The sequence below is a fragment of the Anarhichas minor genome, unplaced genomic scaffold (genome assembly GCF_050575085.1).
Source record: "Anarhichas minor isolate MPS153535 unplaced genomic scaffold, ASM5057508v1 ptg000042l, whole genome shotgun sequence".
Taxonomy (NCBI): Eukaryota; Metazoa; Chordata; class Actinopteri; order Perciformes; family Anarhichadidae; genus Anarhichas; species Anarhichas minor.
The window spans coordinates 3,912,159-3,930,332 of NW_027466488.1; the positions used below are offsets into that span (position 1 = coordinate 3,912,159).

The window sequence follows — 18,174 nt, forward strand, 5'->3', positions numbered from 1 at the left end:
GTGGCATAAAATACGTGTGAGAGTCTGCAAAACAAAGAAAGAATAATCTAATTACCTTCACCTGGTTTGGCATCTTTCACTTGTGTTTCATTGTTAAGATTGAATGCACGTGCAATGTGTTGACGTCAGCTATCATTACTGGGAAATAGTTCAGCTGCTTTACTTGCGGCTGTTAGTCTCCCTTACGAGCCGCTGGTGTGCAGTGATGAAGATGAACTCTAAAGCTGCCATGGTCTGGTGTGCTTCATTACCTCATATCTCTAGTCCTAAATTCTTCATTGAGTGTTTGTTCGTAGAAGATAAGATAGAAACAGTTTAGGAAATGGCTCATCAAAACTTTGCTATACTCTCAAAGTGGACACTAACATGAAACATGTCAGAATTTGTTTACCTACCTTGACACATATGATTATATATGTTTTCCCCCCTTCGACCAGAGTTGCCCCTCCTCTACGGCAACCCTCAAGGGACATATCATCTTCAACAGCAAAACGACAAACACGAGACAGTCTGTTACAGTAATTATACTGTGATTGTAGATTAAGAGAAGGACAAAAAACAGAGACAAAGAACCACGTTACATTCATTTAAATGTTGATGTTGTATCAGCACTGTGTCTATTTTTTTAAATGTATTTAACTAAATGCAAACAATATTTCATTCCAGATTGCTGATTGGTTCCACCATCATACTGGTGATAACTGAAGGTGATACTGGACGTTTCTGATCAGAATTTCAGCCTCTTGGATCCAGAGAGTTGGAGACAAATTGTCTGGGTTGCATACGACTTTGCAGGGCCGAGCTACAGCCTGTATACTCATGGCGATTAACATGGATGCCGAGGACTGGGGCGGCATTGGGAGTAACGACTCTGGAGAACGAGCGTGGCTCTTGCAGAGCCCCAGCGTGGATTCTGTCCCGCATCTTGAGACTGAACGGAGTGGGAGCGGGGGCGTGTCGTCTTGGGCAGCGGTCTTCATCGTGGTGAATGCAGCGCTGGGAGCAGGTCTGCTCAATTTCCCCGCAGCCTTCAATTTGGCAGGAGGAGTGACTGCAGGAGTCATGCTTCAGATGGTGAGGAGATCCCAGTGAGGACACATAGTGCTGACACATAAGCCCCTTTCACAACTGCACGAGGCTAGGGCTGGGCGATATGAAGAAGATCAACTATCACAGTAGTTCTGACCAAATACCTCAATATCAATATCGATACAGTATTGTTGGGTTGACTATTGGTGCTCTCACAAAATACGATTTGTGATAAATAACAATCAGTAATATGGATTTAAGGACTATTTGGGTAAAGGCAGATATGAGAACAGTTTAAATTCACAAAATTACAGATTTACCGTAATGCAGCCTTTAATACCAGGGAAGACAGCTTATGTCATATTACGATAGATCTCCAAAGTCGAAGACGATCTCGTCTCCATCACGACATCGGAATAATAATATATAATATCAACGTATTGCCCAGCCCTACATAAGGGGTATACTCAGACTGAATGTCAGAGCTGATAACTGCTGAGCATCTGAATGTATTGTCTGAGTTCTTGTGACCAACTTAAAACTGCCTATAGGTAACATTCATCGGGAACTATAACGTGTCGCTTCCTGTTTCTTTGTCTCAGTTTATGCTGATCTTCATAATCAGTGGACTGGTGATTCTGGGCTACTGCTGCCAGGTATGTGCCACTGAAGTCTTAAATTCCATCTCTTACTGTTCCACTTGTTTCTCTTTCATTTACTCCAACATGTCCTCCAGCCTTCTAAATCTGACTACCTTTCTTTCTCACGAGTATTTCTCCTTCGGTGGCTTTGTGCAACACTGTTCTGTGGTTGTATTCCTGAAGCGTATTGCACAACAGCTCAGACTTCCACTTCCTGCTGGCTCAGCACTTGTGCTTATAGGTTGAACCACAATGGAGAAAGAGTCCAGTCAACTTTGAGTTTGTTAAATACATTTTAGCCATTTTAACTGAGAAACATCTGCAGAATATTGCTTTAAATTGCAAAACTCAGCCACCATCAGCTGCAGGATGAAATGTGTCATAAATCCTGTGGTACCATAAGAATAGCTGACTTCATGACTGAGTGTGATTGACTGATTGTACGCAACAGATTAAAACCATTACTTTATACTCTATACCACGCCTTAAACTGCAGACGATTACAGTCGGCAGTGAGGCTCCTACTTACTTTTACTTGTGGAGTTTTTACCTCGTGGATATATTGAATGAAAGGAACAAATCCACCAGTAAATGCAACTTATCTGAGACCTTATTTGGATGCTGTGGTACAACTGCATTAAAAGATGACGTTGCCATATCTTAAACCACATGAGCTAACTCGGGAGAAGATCGTCTTTTTTTTGTGACACTTGTCAGCAAAGAAAATCAGAATCAAGCTACTGTGGGCACACGATTAACACTGCGTGATCTGCGTGATCCTGGAGGTGTTTTAACATTGCTGGGGAATGTTTTCTTGACTCAGCGTTGCATAAAAGCCACAGGTTGCCGAAAGCATTATTTACTCGGGCGGGAGCATCGCTTCAAGGCTTCAAGTTCACCCTAATCCAAATGAATATGCATAATCATCTCAAGATTGACTAAACGGCTAAAAGGCTATTCTAATACATTTACTGCTGAATCCACGTGACCTGTTTGCTCTCTTCAGGTCAGTAATGAAAGCAGCTATCAGGAGGTCGTCAGAGCCACTTGTGGGAAAGTAACGGGCATCGCGTGTGAAGTCGCCATCGCTGTCTACACCTTCGGGACTTGTATCGCTTTCTTCATTGTCATTGGAGACCAGCTGGATCGCTGTAAGTATATTCACAACGGTAAAGGGACGCTGCCCTCTCTCAAGTTATCAGATTGGTTAGAAAATATATTTACATGTTTATATTTTCCTAAACCTCTGAGAGTTTAAAGATGCAGTTTCTCCGAGCACAGCTTTGTGTGATAGTCGTTACGTATTATTGTTCCGACAGCTACGTTTACATGGACTTTGTCCGACATTTAACTGTGACCTGTGTGTTTGAACAAAGGAAGACGTCTGGTAGTAGCAGTGTGTTGATGAGAGCAAAGAGCATCAAGGACGACACCGCTCAGCTTTTTCTCTCAGTACATGTGACCCACTCTTACATATCCTCGCACTGAGACGCTGACCGTGTAGAAATCCTACTGCTGCCTGTTTCTGGAAATAGACTGCGACCTTCCACCTATTTAGGAATGAATAGATGAATGGAGTGGTTGTGACTTTAATTATCTGCTGAGCTAAATATCTTCCATGTGTACTGCGGTTTACAATTACACTCTCTACTTACATCATACTGCATCCTTCTGTCTTTTTTGTAATTCCTGTTTTTTGTTTCAGTGGTGGCAGCAGCGGTTCATGACACAGATGGTACAGGCAGTGGCCACTGGTACACTGACCGCAAGTTCACCATCTCCGTTACTGCGGTCCTGGTTATTCTTCCTCTCTCCATCCCCAAAGAGATTGGCTTTCAGAAGTATGCCAGGTACAAAGCTTTGTTACTCATCTTATTCTCTCACCAAGGATTGCAATTGGTTAATGCTTTCTTAGGTTTTACCTTGCGTGGTAATCATGTCTGGGTTGTTGTTCTTCACTGTAGTGCATTGAGTGTGATGGGGACCTGGTATGTGACCATCGTGGTCATCATAAAGTACATCTGGCCAGATAAAGATATGACTCCGAGCCACGTTCCCGTCAGGTGAGTCTGCACACACTTTATTTTTCCTTCGGCACTGTCCACCTACTCATTCAAGCAGAAACATCTGCATCCTCGTCGCCATGCTTTGCTTGAGTTGCTAAATCATTGTCTCTGTTACAGTTATGCTTCCTGGACCGCAGTTTTCAATGCAATGCCCACCATTTGCTTTGGTTTCCAGGTACCTCTTCATTTGTGTCATTTGAGATAATACAACTATATGCCTATTGTTTCAAACAGAGTTTGATATTGATGAATTATTTCTGTCTTGCCTTCTTCCTCCTGATCTCGTTCTACAGTGTCACGTCAGCTGTGTGCCGGTGTTCAACAGCATGAGCAGAAAAGAGCTCAAACCTTGGGGAGTTGTAGTCACTCTCAGCATGATAATCTGCCTCTTTGTCTACACAGGAACAGGTATTGTCAATGCGTGCACTCAAATATGTACCTAACAGCCTGTCAATAATATTTTGATAAAATGATACAGTCACGGTAAACCATCCGCTTTATTGGTTTTCTTGTCTCGTGGGTCTGATATACGAAGTAGTTCCTGATCTTCAACATGTGACTGGTCTTGATGTGTGTAAATGTCAGTTGAAGTTATGCTGATATCAATAGTCAACTACTGTGTATTCTTAAACGATTGTCGTGTTTGATCAGGTGTCTGTGGCTTCCTGACGTTTGGCTCCGACGTCAGTCAGGATGTGTTGATGTCGTACCCTTCTGATGATATCCCTGTGGCCATCGCGAGAGCTTTCATTGTCATCTGCGTCATCACCTCCTACCCCATTTTACACTTCTGTGGCAGGTAAGGTTTTGTGAGATTTCCACACTTCTGGTTCTCCCTCGTTTGGCATACTGTGTCTCAGCTACAGATGTGACACAGAATGCGATCAATGCATTTCTAGTGTGTGTTTTTTTTCTTTACCAATCAGTCAATGCAGCATTTTCTTGTGTCTTCCCAGGGCCGTGATAGAAGGACTGTGGCTGCGTTTCCAAGGCGAGCAGGTGGAGGTGTGTGTGCGTCGTGAGCGGAGGAGGAGGATCCTGCAGACGCTGGTGTGGTTTGTCGTCACGCTCGTCCTCGCCCTCTTCATCCCAGATATTGGTCGGGTGATCTCGCTAATCGGAGGATTGGCGGCCTGCTTTATTTTTGTCTTCCCGGGTAACATTTCCCTCGTTGATTGCAAGGTTTCAGAATTCTGTCAGTTATTAATGTCACACTGAAATGTCTTTGTCCAATGTCTCTCCAACAGGTTTGTGTCTGATGCAAGTCAAGCTGTCAGAGACTGACAGCCGAACTGCAAGGTGAGATTGCTTATGCCTGTATGTCTTTCAGTTTGGAACCAAATTGATTCAGTTTTATTGTGCAACATGGCAACAAGGTCCTTGGATGTAACCCCACGAGGAGCCTCTGTGTGTGCCGTTTGCATGCTTCTTTAATGGTCGTTGGGTTGCTGCATTGTTGCTGCCCTTTTCTACTATTTAGTTAGAATGGGTCAAACACAGAGGATTCATTTCCTTACAGGGATTAATGAAGTAGAACTTGAAGATGCATTATTATCACACTAGGGTCTAGAAAAGAACCTCAAAACAAGCTCCCACAATATCACCAATTTATGTTGTTGTTACGTCCCACTTGTAGTCAAACAACTATAAATAGACATTCAGTCGACAAAGAGTAACATAGCATTCATTTACAAATGTAAGTCAGCCAGTCACGCTGCTTGTAGCTCTGTTTCGGTCTGTTGTGCGTGTGTTCTCCAGCCACTTGGTACTTCTCTCTGTCTGCTGTTTGCTGCTGAGTAGGAAGTGTGCAGTGTATCGGAGCGTGTTCACTGGAAACCAAAACAATGAGCTAAAAGAGCAATTAGTCAATAAAAAGATTAGAAAATGAGTCGGAAATTATTTTGATAATAAATCAAGTAAGCAAATACAAATAAATGCCTCATTTTATTCATTTAACATATACAGTTTAAAATCACCATTTGATTCACCGTACCAGATTACAGCTTTAAACTAACTTGCATCAGTAGTTCCTTATATTCTCCGGCTCCAGTTTTATAGAAAATGTGAACTGAATATTGTTGGGTTTTGATTAATTGTTAAAATAATCAGCAGATCAATCCAATATGAAACAAGTTAGTTGCAGCCCTTAAAGAAACGTAAACGCATCATTCTGCAGACTGATTCTGCACTATGAGCGATCCTTTCACACTACTGACATTTGATTTAGTGTTCATGTCAAAAACGTACTTCCGTGATCAGGACTGTTCTCTAATGTTTGTCTCTCTGTTTCAGCTGGCACGGATCGGTGGTCTTTGGTGCTACGATGGTTACGATTGGAGCATTCATCTTTGGCCTCACCACGACGAACTCCATCTATCAAGACGTCGTCAGCTAAAAGGAACGGCTTTTATCGGAGCCAGCGGTGTTTCAGACAGAGGGGGGGGGGGCTTAGTCCTGTGCTGCTATTCTGAACTACTGATTAAAAAGGAGAAGCAACTCATGACACTCATTTTAAAGAATCCTCTGCAGCATGTCACATTCCTGCTCCGTACTGAGTTAAAGCTCCACAGCTCTTCATTCAGTCAGGTAGCAGTCAGAGACACAATGCCAAATGACTTCAGACACTTTGCCTTTTATTTTGTGTGCAGTTTAATTTGCATGTTTTATATTTTTATGGTGCTTTTAACAGTGAAACAGTTTGTCTCTGGACCCTGTACGGGCAACATATTCCTGTTCTGTCTCTTCTCTAATGGAAAATGTAATTCAGTGATACGTTTGCACACACTAGGACACAGAATCATTGAGTGATGTGATAACTGCAGGGTGGGAAGTCTTGATTTTTGTATTCTTTGATAGTCAATAGTTTAACTATGAACATGAATTCAGGAAGGCATTTGAGTTATTTATTTTTTTAGTTTTGTTGATTCCTTATATTCTATAAGGTAGAAGTATCATGAGGATTTTATACTTGGCTTTGAGGGGAAATATTTGCCGTTTTGTGAAAGTGCAAAGTTACATACACTTACGCCCGCCGGCCTTTAATAAGATTAGTTACTGCAATGTGCAAACCGGTCAACTGCCCGACTGAAAACCACAGCAGTGTGCCTCCCCAAACACCATGAACAGAGTGTCCACATTCAGGATATGAAAACCCCAATTCCCTGCAGAGTGGGTTGAAAAATGATACCGTGTTAATGAATGTAAGCAAAAATGTAGTTTGTGCATAATTGACAGAAAACAGTTACTCTGCTCAGGCTAGTCACTAGTTGTATTTACTTGAATCCGTTCACACCACTGCAGACTGTTTTAAGCTCAAGTTAGAAATCAGAAATCATTTGCTGCTCATTTTTTTAACTAAGACCAAAATGTGAGCTTTTGTTGCTTTATGCCCCAATATTCAAGACCTTATCTATTTAACACCAATTAATGATCCTCATAACAATTATTCAGTCATATTAAGTCATTTTGAAAGCTTAAATGTAGCTGACATACAATTAAAATCAGGAAAATGTTAAAAGGTTTACTTATAGTGATGTAATATTTTGGGTATGTTAAGCATGTTATAGTTAGAGATTATCTGCAGCCTTTTGATTTGTTTTATGAAACCCAGCAATATAAGGAGTTTTATTTACAAGCTTAAAGGGATTTGAAGCAATTATATTGTATTAGGCACACTGTTGAACCAAAAACCATTTACTTGAAAAGGAAAAGAAGCTAGAGATAAAAACAGTAATGCTTTCTGTGAGGTATAACAACTTCAGCCTCAGATTCATTTAAATGTTTATTGTTGGAATAAGAATTGTTTCTTTTTGGTGCTGCAGACTATAGTTAATGTGGTCATTAGTGAATGCCGGGTGCATTTATGATTTACTATGTTTTAATGGAAATTTTGATATTTCAATAAATTAACTACAATCAAGGCATGTGAATATAAATATATGACGAGTCATGTGTCGCTGGCAGTGTAAAACATTTAATAAAGACAAATACAAGTAAAGTTACAGTTTGGATTGAGACAGTCTTTCATTTAAGTTCAATCACTCACACACTTCTGCTTAAAATGTCAATGAAAAACACCAGGATACAGCTTTAGATACATCTTTACATCAGTGCCATAGAAAACCGCTTCATTTGATCAAGTGCAGTCGAAGTATTTGGACAAAGACAAATTCTGTTTTGGCGTTTTATAAAATATGAAACAAAGGTCAAGCACTGACTTTATGCATGGTTCTCTCTTCATTAAATTGTAAAAGACTTGATAACTACTTTTACATTAAACAAGGTACAAGTAGTTATCAAGTTTCAGGACAATGCAGTAAAATAATCTTAAACAAGACAAGGCCAGCAAGGAGTTTAAGGCTAAATAGAGTCACGTTAACAGCCCAAATCAGTCAGATAACCTCAACCAACTGAGCAGGTGCTGAAACCAGACTTAAGGCACAAAACCCCAAAATAAAAAGAAATCAAGTCATTTTATTCACATTTGTGGTCCTCTAAAAATAGAGACCGTCTAAAAAGGATTTAAATTCCTCAATGCTGGCACTTGAATAGTTTACTTTCATACATACATACATACATATATAATGTGGTGCAAAGCCAAGAACAAATATGTCTCCCTCCAAATACTCAACACACTTCACTGCAGGTGTGAACAATATAGATGAAAACAAGTGCCCTAATAGTCCCTTTCAAAATCCTCTTCCCTGAGAACAATCTAACAAGTGATAAGTGCCGGTATATTACATTCAGCAGCCTCCATCATGGCTCAGTAGGAGCCATTAGTGATGAAAGACTGGAACATGTGGAAGGCTGGACCTGGAGCCCACTGAGGAACCATGTGACCTGCACCCTGAAACAGAGAACAGTGGGATTTCACTGCAATGCAACAACACCATCAATGTGAAACAGGACAGCCATGCTTCTTGTGGCACAAACTAAAGACACACTGGTGGTTACCTTGACTGTCAGGAAAGTGAGGTTTCCATACTGCTGGTAGAAACCAGCAATCTGCTGATCGTGAAGCCAGGTCTGGTACCGAGTGGTTGGCTGAGAACAGTCATTTAAAGTAGTATTAAGAAGTGCATCTGCTTGTAGTTTAAAAAAAAAAAAATCTTTCCTAAAATGAAAGTCCCTACCTTCAGGCCGAGGTCTTCCACAAACCACTGGTCTCCCAGGAAGTTGCAGGCCATGTCGGTGTCTCCGTTGTAGACGAGCGCCCGCAGGCCCAGAGAGAGCAGTTTCAGATACACCTCCTTCACTGTCGGGTACAGGTTGCGGTATTGCGCCCCAACGTCATTACTATCAATGAAGAAAAGGTTTAGAGTACATTATGATCATGGTTGACGTGTTCCCAATTCCACACAGAAAAGAGGGGAATGCCTCAGTGACAAATAACTGGGAGCAGTAAACAGTGTTATTGCCATAATATCTCCGTTTGCTCAGGCACCTGGTGGATGTGGACATGTCGCCTTAAAACGTTGTTAACAGCAGCGGCAGTCTGAATGCTTTAGCCATGCTAGCTGCAGAGGTCCTCTGGTGCCACCGTGAAGTTTACCTTTGGAGTGAAGCTTCTCAAATAGTGGATGGAGTGACATGAAATTTGGTACATCAATAAATGATTGTCCCACTCAGGATTTATTGAAATCTCTTCGGCGATCCTTTGACTTTTCATCTAGCTTCATTATAAAAAGGTCATTATTTCAATTTGTACAATACTTTGGTTTATAACCAAATATCTGCAAAACTAATGACATTCCCATCAGCCTCAGTTGCACTTTTTAGTTTAGAGTTTATTTGACTAACCCAAGGAAACATACCTTCTTAAAATTAACAGGTTAGCATACTGATGTTAGCATTTAGCTCAAAGCTCTGCTGTGCCAAAGTGCAGCCTCACAGAGCCACCTAGTCTTGTTTTACTGTGACCTGCACACTTTATGACTAAATGATTGATTCACTGCAAGTCAAATGCACATGTATCAAACTGTGGCATACAGGTGCAAATGAGCATTCTTCCTGTGACATTGAGAGGTGAGATGATCAGGTTATTGTGTCTATAGTCTATAATCTTTGACGTCAATGTTGGACAGCTATGGATTAACTCACTGCCATATTTTTTTTTTTTTTTAATCTTTCCGTAGACAATTTGTAGTTTATACATTAATCACAGGGAACAATACTATCAACAAGGAGTCACAGCTGCCTTTAATTGTATTAGTGACATCACATGCATCGTTTAGCTGCAACATACCTGCAGATGTCCCATGGTGGCAGTATATCTGGAATGTGCAAGGCTTTCCTCACGTCGCCTCTATTCAGCCAGTTTAGCTGAGCCGTACTGTTGATGCAGAGAGGGACATCTCCCAGAGACACGAAGGGAGACACTCCATCTGAAAACTTCATTAAAAAAAAATATATAATCATTAGCGCCACAAGACAATAACTTAAAGCACAGGTGCATGGGCGAGCGGCACTCACCTTGTGGGTGTGTTGATGTTTCCTGTAGTTCTTAAACAGGAGACTCATGGTCCTCTCGTAGCCTCTGTGGAATCTTCTGCCACCCTCGCAATTCAAGTAAAGGGCATACTTATTAAGCCCGCTATTATACACAATACCAAAGGCCACATTGACCTGAAGGGAGATGAGGACAAAGTAAAATCTCAGTCATCGGGTTGCGCCAGAAATACCCAGCTGAATTGTAAAGCAACAGTGCACACGTACCAGCGTACTGCAGAGCTTTGAGCTGGAGTTGTAGAAATTACAGGTCCCCTTGTCACAGCAATTTATGTTCAGATCTCGCCACAAACTGCACATAAAACATAGCTTTACAACGGCATCCACATAACTTCTTGTCAGCCAGTAGCATGAGACCCGCCATCACTTACATTCATTTCTGTGTCAGAATTAGAACTACAAAAGTACATTGTGGTGTTTTTCTTTGGACTTCTAGCATTCAGCAAAGAAAATGACCCTTAAGAAAACATTAGAATACTCTGCTGTTCCTCCTTACAGATAGTTTCCTTTTATATAAAAGTAATTTACAATCAGAAGGCATGCATTTAATAGGACTTGTGAAAATGACTATGCTCTTTCAGTTCTGTGTTTTGAAACCTCATGTTTGTCCCAATGTTCCACGGAGTGTCAACGGTCATTTCAAACTGGAGGCTATGCACGTAGTGCGCATCATTGCTAAATGAACCAGGGGAACACACTAGCTTCTGTTGGCATTGCAAAGAACCACTTACTCTTCTCCAAAGAGGCCGTGGTAGTAACCAAAGTAGATCAAGGCTTGGTCATTGAGCGCATAGCTGCTGAGACCATTTCCCACTGAAAAGCCCTGAAAAGAAAAGTGTATTCAGGATAGATGTTGGCATTTAGAATACATGTCTTCTTTACTGCAAAAGTATCTTCCGAGTTTCACAAACTAACACCTCGACAATCATGAAACTGCATTCTGGTGGTGGTACTAATACTGAGCAGTGGATGGTGCTGATGAGCAAAACATCTGAGGCTCAAGAGAACTTTACCTCAGAAGGTAAAGAAGTATTCCACTTCATTACTTAAGTAAAAGTAGCAATACAACCGAGTGATGAGTGTAGAAATACTTTGTTACAAGTCATACATTCAAAGTTTTACTTATGTAAAAAAGTAGAAAAGTATGACCATCAACATATGCTTAAAGAACCAAATGTCTTATTATGCAGAATGGCCTATTTCAGCATCACATTTTACAATCATTGAAGTATTATTATTATTATTATTAACACATTAATGTGTTCATTGATGGGTTAATGCTGCAGCGGGGAAAGGTGGGGCTAAAGTTGATTACTTTATACAGACAGCTTGTGAATTCAAATAATCAGATCTTATAATACTTCAGAATGTATTTGGTGATTATGCATTGTATTATTTATCTAAATAGTAACTGATTAATTTATCAGACAAACAGGATTAAAAAAATACAACATTTCCCTCTGAAATGTAGGAGTATAAAATTGCAGAGAATGAAAATACTGGGGTAAGTACCTCAAAATTGAGAGAAATCTACTCTAGTTACATTCCACCACTGCTTTGCATGAAGCATCTCACCTTGAAGTTGATTTTGGCAGCTCCAGCAGCCACACGCAGGCTGAGGGTTGGCACATAAATTCCACCATAACTTTCCCCAATGATGAAGAACTCATTTTGAGTGAAATTTGGGAACTTGGCAAAGAAACTCTGCAGGGCTTTGTAGTTATCATCAGCAACCTGAGAAAAGAACACAAGAAATGGAAAATACTTTCTAATCGTGTCTATAATTTTCAAAGCTATAGCCAGTCTGTCCCTGAACTCACCTGGTCATCATCGGTGGCATACTTCTTGTCATCAGAGTAGGAATATCCCACTCCTGCTGGAGATTCTAGATACAGCATATTGGCAATCTTGTTCCAGCTGAATGTGTTCTCATACAGTGTGGCCCCGTTGTTGTTCACCTGAAAATGAAATTCAACAATGCCAATTCCATCAATTGTAATATTAAGTTCAGTGTGCGCATAGTTTTGTGCACAAAGTTAGCCCGCTCACATGAAATGGTCCATTCTCTGAGAGGAACCCATCCAGCGAGCTGCAGCCTGGGCCTCCATTCAGCCAGAGCACCACAGGGTCTTTGACTGGGTCCCTCTGAGAGGTCACAAACCTGCAGGAGACCAGGGTTAGTTACAGACCGCATGACAAACTGAAAAGGTCCCACATGCCTCCACTCCTGGCGCTCAACAGAAGAGGAACTAAGTGAGGCGTATTGCGGAACCGCATTCGGTTGATGTTTCTTACCAATAGTGGAGAAACTTTCCGGGTCGTGCCTGGATGTGACCCGACCACTGTCGATAGTTCGGTTTGAACGACATACCGGGCAGGTGGGTCACCTCATCAGGGGCGTACTGAGCCCGGGAGACGAGCGGAAACACGGCCAGTAAACACACCAACAAACCAGTCGCCAACATCTTTGAAATCTACCCCAAACTACACAACGAAGACGTGGTTTCTTTGCAGCAATTTCCTCTACCGTGCTCAGCGGCTACTGCGGTCAAGTCAGCAGACACTCAGATCGCAGTCAGCGGCTGCTCCACATAAAAAGGACTATCCGGAACGTCATATGACTGCTACTGTGGGTCACGTGACCAGCGCCTGACTCAAACGAAGCACGTGTAGGTGTGACGTGTTTGAAGCAGGTTTATTGAGTTATCATCATCATTTTGTAATTAAAATCCGTGCACCCTATAAACTTCTGATGGAAAACATTTACGCTACAACTAGAGGAACATACTCATACTAAAGCAATGCAACATTATCAAAACAGGCTATTTGAGGCCAAATTAAACAAAAGACATTGCAATTTGGATTGAAGTGCATATATTATGTATGTGCCATCTCTAGTTTATATAACAGAATATACAGAAAGAAAAACTTTGAAACACAAATTGATAGAAACCACTTTAAACACATTTTAAAAGATAAACATTGAGAAATAAATACAAGCACTATATCAGTTAAAAAAGTAAATCAGAACAAATAACAGTTCTTCAGAATGACTTTAACTAATGAGTTTAGGAGCACGTCCCTCGATTACCAACTGAGCAATGGCCCCAAACAACACTGGTTAACTGCATGGTTTTGGTCATTTAATTAATTGCAAAATATCTGAGAATAACACAAATATGGCAAACAAACTTCTGAGTGTCACTGGACTAGTTTTAAAGCTTAAAGTAGGTGGAATACATATAAAATGAATAATTAAGTTAACATAACTTCTGGGGTGCCCTTTCAAACTTGTGTAATAATTTTAGTGAGAGAGGATTTTATTGTGGTGGCTCAAATGGTCGGGCTTTTATTGTGAAGGCAGGCTGCTCGACAAAATAGGCGCCTAACTCCACAACCGTGGGGGAGGGACAATAGTAAAGTGGGACAGTAGACTTTGGCTTAAGATCGGATGTAAACTGTGGATACGTGTACCTGCCCACGTGAATCTCAATTTAAAATATAGTGTCTGCTTTAAATACTATCAGTTGTCGTCGTCTGGACTGCTAACGTTTAGCACCGTCGGCAGCAACTCTGTAACGTTACCGTTACACCATCCAGGTGAGTTAAAAACTGTTATTTATCATAACTTCCACGCTTTGTGCTGAGGTCATGTAGACAGCCTGTTCGTATGCGTGTGTAAGCGCGCTTTCGAACAATAAAACGTGACACAATACATGAAACACTTTTTATAAACACTGAACAGTGGTATTGGCGATGAAAGAGGGAAAAGATACAAATAATGTTAGTGTTTCCGGTACAAACCTTTCACGATAAATCTGTGTCAGAGATAAACGAACTGTGATGAAAGTAGATACAAGTACAGTGACAATGTTTTACCCAGAAAGTGGTCCTTCCAAGATGTAACGTTATTCAAATCAATATAAAACTACAAATTGTGGCTCAAACCCAGATAAGACTTTTATTTTGAAGAACAATATTTCTGTTTGCGTGAAGCGGGCTCTCTGCAGGTGATTCAAACATCACAGAACACGGAGGTTCCGGGGACTCATTTGATCTGCTCTCACGTGCAGGAGAATGGATCTTGAAGGTAGCCCACATAGTCCAGACGGAGAGACCACCACGCCAGACCCCAAATACCAGAGAAGTCGGAGGAGCCTTACTGTGCTCGCCACGAGGTTTGTCAGCTTGTTACAAGAAGCTGAAGGCGGTGTGCTGGACCTGAGAGACGTAAGTGAGCGTAGACCGGTACAACAGACACCGATCTCATCACTGGAGATGTTTCATTGTATTTGGACAATGAATAAAATGACACAACACTTTCAAATAAGATAATTAAATAAGAGATTGCAATGTGCACCAGAAAATAAGACGTTTTTATAATGTTGCTTTTGGATGCTTTGTCAGAAATGTGTATGTTAAATGTATTTTTAGTGCTCCAGTTGGCTCTTAATTGGGTTTTCTTTAATTGACCCGTGAATGTGTTTGATGAGACACAGATCGTAGAGTAAACAAAACTGAGTGGGCTGTTTTTACCTTCTTACAGGCCATCAGGGTCCTGGCTGTCGGAGAGAAAAGGCGAATCTACGACATCACAAATGTTTTGGAGGGCGTTGGTGTGATTGTGAAAATCTCCAAGAGCATTGTAAAGTGGAAGTAAGTTTTTAACTTTGCCCTGTGTGCATGCATCTGGATATGGGCGTGTGTCAAAGAGTGTGGTGCAAAATATATGTTTTACAATATAAATATGCTTTTTGCTTCTTCTTTAAGTGGCACATTGCCAGGAGAAAATGCATACAGAGTAAGCAACAGAGTGATGGCGCTGAGGGCGGAGCTGAAGGACTTGGAGCGGAAGGAAATTATGTTGGACCAGCAGAAATTCTGGGTTGAGCAGAGCACCAGAAACACAAGAGAAGACTGCAGCCAATATCCTTTGAACAAAGACATAGCAACGGGTGCTGCGATCTACGCGTTTGTTTGAAATGTGTTACGTTTTCTTGCTTTAACAGTAGAGTTAAAACTGAAAATAATGTGGTATTTCAAACTGAACCTTGACTCAAATCAACTCTGACCTATGTGAATCATGACGATATCTGCAACTGCTTCAGCGGTGAGTTGCAGTTTTTTTTCTGTGTACATTCTTGCGTCGGCATATTTTTATTTTTTTTTATACAGCAAATAATCCAAACAGAGGGGTGGTGAGAGTCAGTAGAGTTACATGCACGCCCTGCTTTTTGACAAATGTCTCCTCAGCAAACGTCTTCCTCCCTCATCTCCGCTGCTGTTCAGTTGCACTGATTGATGCATCTGTCAGAAAACTCCAGAGATTCAAGATTAAAAACCAACAGTCTCTTCCAACTTGTTAAATATAAATGTACACCAACATATGTGGACTTTTCATGAAGTCCTCATGGGAGATAAATCCAGAGTTAAAAACTGTTATTACTCTATGATTTCTATGCAGTATCTAGAGATGTGTTCCAGGAGCGTTGCAGCTCTGAACAGTCAAGTTGTAGAATTATCAAAGTAGATTGCTATTTAGAGTCAACGGATGTTTTCCTAGTTGGCGTGATATCAACACAGCTGGACAAACACAGCTGTATGAGTTAATGATGGCACTTGCATCACCACAACGGCTGACATTGTTTCAGTTTGTTCATGTAGAGGCATAAAGAACCACTAACATTTCTTCATGTACAGACCAGAATAAATGATTGTCCTTTGAAAGGATTTTCACTCTCTTCTTTTTTGTTTTTTTTCAGGCAATACTCTCTTGGCAGTACAAGCGCCATGTGGCACACAGCTAGATGTGCCCATTCCCAAAGCTGTAAGTTCTGCATCAATTGAACCTAGTGTAGTTTCTTTGCTTCCTTTTCATACAGATGGGATGATTTCGTATGTGCATAAATCTTCTTTCAGGTCCCGAACTGCCCAGCAAAGTACCAGATCTATCTGAAAAGCATCAATGGACCGATAGATGTTGTACTTCTTAACAAACTCTCTGTCAGCTCTGTTCCTGTCGTGCTGCCAGTCCCGCCGCCTGCAGAACTTTTACGGAGCGCCAAATCGGCCATGTCAACTTCAGACGAGACTGAAGGCAGCATCGCGCCGTGTCAGGCTTCAGCTAATATCAAACATGGCACCAAATCTAGAAGGACATTCATAGAGGACATGCTGCACCTTCAGCCGTCGTCACGTTCGAATGCCGAGCCGAACAGAACCGCTTCATCTGAATGTGAGTGCTTTAGTTAGTACAAGTTCTGAAGTGTGTTTTTGTTGAAATAGAAACCGAAGACTCTATTTTGGCTTGAACTTGCTAGTAAATTGGCTCACTCATGCTCCCTATCTGAACTGAGACGGCGATAAGACAGACGTGGAGCTCTTCCTTCATTGAATGAGTTTATCAGTTATACATCATGGTGGTGTCTGGTTCTGCAGTGTCTATCTCTGTGTGCTTGATGATGTCCTGCATACTTACACAATAGTGTCTTCATGCATGCTTCTGTCTTTGCTGAGGGCTTTTACATTGATGTTTTTTTCCAGTGCGAGATTTATCAAAAGAACTGCAGGACCTACTACGCCCGACCAAAGGTAGGGCCCTTGTTGTGTCTTGTGTCTCTGAATTATTAATGTTCTTTAGATTCTCACGTCCGTTTATTTGACTGTATACTAATGTAGAAGTATGTCTTCCCTCATTTTGTAGCAATAATGAATGTAGATCTGCTGAAGAATCTTATAGCCTCTGATGGTAAGTGTAGTTTATGTCTCACTTCATATATATATATTATTTATATCTATCATATTTGTATTAATCATGGTTGCCTCTGCTTTTCAGTTTTTTCTCCCCTCCGTCTATCTCCGCCCCCATCTGAACAAGAAGGCCTCTCTGACCTCATTGACACTCCCATGCTCAATGCTTGACCATAAACTTCTTTAAGGACTTCAAAGAAAGCAGTTTACTCCAGAAATGTACATAGTTGCCTGTTTTTAATTAGTTATTTGATTATAACAAATATTAAACAAATGATTTTCAACATTGTGTCTACCTCATTCATATACTGAGATGCAAAACTAATGTAAATATGTTGCAATTTTATACAGTCCAATACAAACAAAAGTAGGATTCATCCTCTGGGGAGCATGAATGTCGGCACACAATGTCGTGCCAATCCAGCCGATATTTGTTGAGATATTTCAGTCTGGACCGTCCCGAGAGCCGTGGCCAGTTCCCCCTGATCTCCTTGTGAAGAGGCTCAACAGTTGTATTTACCCTCCTATACAGTCCCTGACAAAAGTCTTGTCGCTTGGGTACAAGTTGAACTTAAGTGCCCCTCAAATATATTTGTAATCATTTTTTTTTTTTTACAAGAAATGGCTAATTTCAATCCCAACAGCTTTTGAAATTATGTTTTGGTGCCAAACGAAACTGCTGAAAAGCATTCTAACATTCACAGCTTGGTAAAGCCCACTGAGTCAGTTTTTGCAAAGACAAAAGTCTTGTCGCCTTGTCATATGATGCACCCAATCCTAGATTACAGCCTCACCTGTGATCAATAATTGATCAATCAATTAGTGGGTGTGTATAAAAAGAACCCCAGCACACCAGACCTTCACATCAACTGCAACTTGACCTCTGACAACATGCCTAAGATTCACCCTGAGACCAAAGTGTTGATTATCAAGAGGCTGAAGACCAGATCCACTGCTGAGGTGGCTGACACCTTCAATGTGTCTCAGCGTCAAGTACAAAGAATAAGAAAAAGATTTGAAGAGACTGGAGATGTTTTTGACAAGCCCAGGTCCGGCAGACCCCGCAAGACAACTGCTCGGGAGGACCGTTTGTTGGCTCGAAAATCCAAGGCCAGCCCCTTTTCCACTGCAGCAGAGCTCCACCAGGCCTGGTCACCTCAAGTCCTCGTGTCAACCAG

At 41.2% G+C, this 18,174-nt stretch overlaps 3 protein-coding genes across 4 annotated transcripts; 2 read left to right on the top strand and 1 right to left on the bottom strand.

The window, feature by feature from the left end:
* Nucleotides 1-700: 700 nt before the first annotated feature.
* On the top strand, nucleotides 701-7,737 carry slc38a7 (solute carrier family 38 member 7). The gene is made up of 11 exons (XM_076110112.1): nucleotides 701-1,074; nucleotides 1,632-1,685; nucleotides 2,677-2,821; nucleotides 3,376-3,520; nucleotides 3,635-3,733; nucleotides 3,854-3,911; nucleotides 4,030-4,144; nucleotides 4,388-4,535; nucleotides 4,693-4,892; nucleotides 4,984-5,035; nucleotides 6,029-7,737. The coding sequence occupies exons 1-11, from the start codon at nucleotides 820-822 to the stop codon at nucleotides 6,129-6,131; spliced, it is 1,374 nt and encodes a 457-aa protein (XP_075966227.1). The 5' UTR covers nucleotides 701-819; the 3' UTR covers nucleotides 6,132-7,737.
* LOC142969974 (lysosomal protective protein) lies at nucleotides 7,694-12,857 on the bottom strand. Its single transcript, XM_076110111.1, has 11 exons — nucleotides 12,542-12,857; nucleotides 12,296-12,407; nucleotides 12,067-12,204; nucleotides 11,822-11,980; nucleotides 10,978-11,069; nucleotides 10,454-10,538; nucleotides 10,211-10,363; nucleotides 9,984-10,129; nucleotides 8,872-9,034; nucleotides 8,693-8,782; nucleotides 7,694-8,585 (listed from the first exon to the last, which is right to left on the bottom strand). Exons 1-11 carry the CDS (start codon nucleotides 12,709-12,711, stop codon nucleotides 8,502-8,504), a joined length of 1,392 nt encoding a protein of 463 aa, XP_075966226.1. The 5' UTR covers nucleotides 12,712-12,857; the 3' UTR covers nucleotides 7,694-8,501.
* Nucleotides 12,858-13,655: 798 nt separating this feature from the next.
* On the top strand, nucleotides 13,656-17,280 carry LOC142969976 (transcription factor E2F5-like). Of its 2 annotated transcripts, none has more exons than XM_076110115.1 (10): nucleotides 13,656-13,846; nucleotides 14,243-14,476; nucleotides 14,793-14,902; nucleotides 15,017-15,172; nucleotides 15,313-15,356; nucleotides 16,009-16,073; nucleotides 16,166-16,481; nucleotides 16,790-16,837; nucleotides 16,950-16,994; nucleotides 17,082-17,280. In XM_076110115.1, exons 2-10 carry the CDS (start codon nucleotides 14,324-14,326, stop codon nucleotides 17,165-17,167), a joined length of 1,023 nt encoding a protein of 340 aa, XP_075966230.1. In that variant the 5' UTR covers nucleotides 13,656-13,846; nucleotides 14,243-14,323; the 3' UTR covers nucleotides 17,168-17,280. The 2 variants fall into 2 exon arrangements, with proteins under 2 accessions (XP_075966230.1, XP_075966229.1); XM_076110114.1 differs by having other exon boundaries at nucleotides 14,320-14,476.
* Nucleotides 17,281-18,174: the final 894 nt, after the last annotated feature.

Bases quoted from the DNA above. Each gene is read 5' to 3' on its own strand.
- LOC142969974 (XM_076110111.1), bottom strand. From the start codon at position 12,711: ATGTTGGCGACTGGTTTGTTGGTGTGTTTACTGGCCGTGTTTCCGCTC. The intron at 10,539-10,977 runs GTAAGTGGTTCT...TTTTATGTGCAG, and splicing joins CACGGCCTCTTTGGAGAAGA to TTTGTGGCGAGATCTGAACA. The intron at 8,783-8,871 runs GTAGGGACTTTC...GACTGTTCTCAG, and splicing joins TGGAAGACCTCGGCCTGAAG to CCAACCACTCGGTACCAGAC.
- slc38a7 (XM_076110112.1), top strand. From the start codon at position 820: ATGGCGATTAACATGGATGCCGAGGACTGGGGCGGCATTGGGAGTAAC. The intron at 1,075-1,631 runs GTGAGGAGATCC...TCTTTGTCTCAG, and splicing joins CAGGAGTCATGCTTCAGATG to TTTATGCTGATCTTCATAAT. The intron at 5,036-6,028 runs GTGAGATTGCTT...TCTCTGTTTCAG, and splicing joins ACTGACAGCCGAACTGCAAG to CTGGCACGGATCGGTGGTCT.
- LOC142969976 (XM_076110115.1), top strand. From the start codon at position 14,324: ATGGATCTTGAAGGTAGCCCACATAGTCCAGACGGAGAGACCACCACG. The intron at 14,903-15,016 runs GTAAGTTTTTAA...TTCTTCTTTAAG, and splicing joins AAGAGCATTGTAAAGTGGAA to TGGCACATTGCCAGGAGAAA. The intron at 16,074-16,165 runs GTAAGTTCTGCA...ATCTTCTTTCAG, and splicing joins ATGTGCCCATTCCCAAAGCT to GTCCCGAACTGCCCAGCAAA.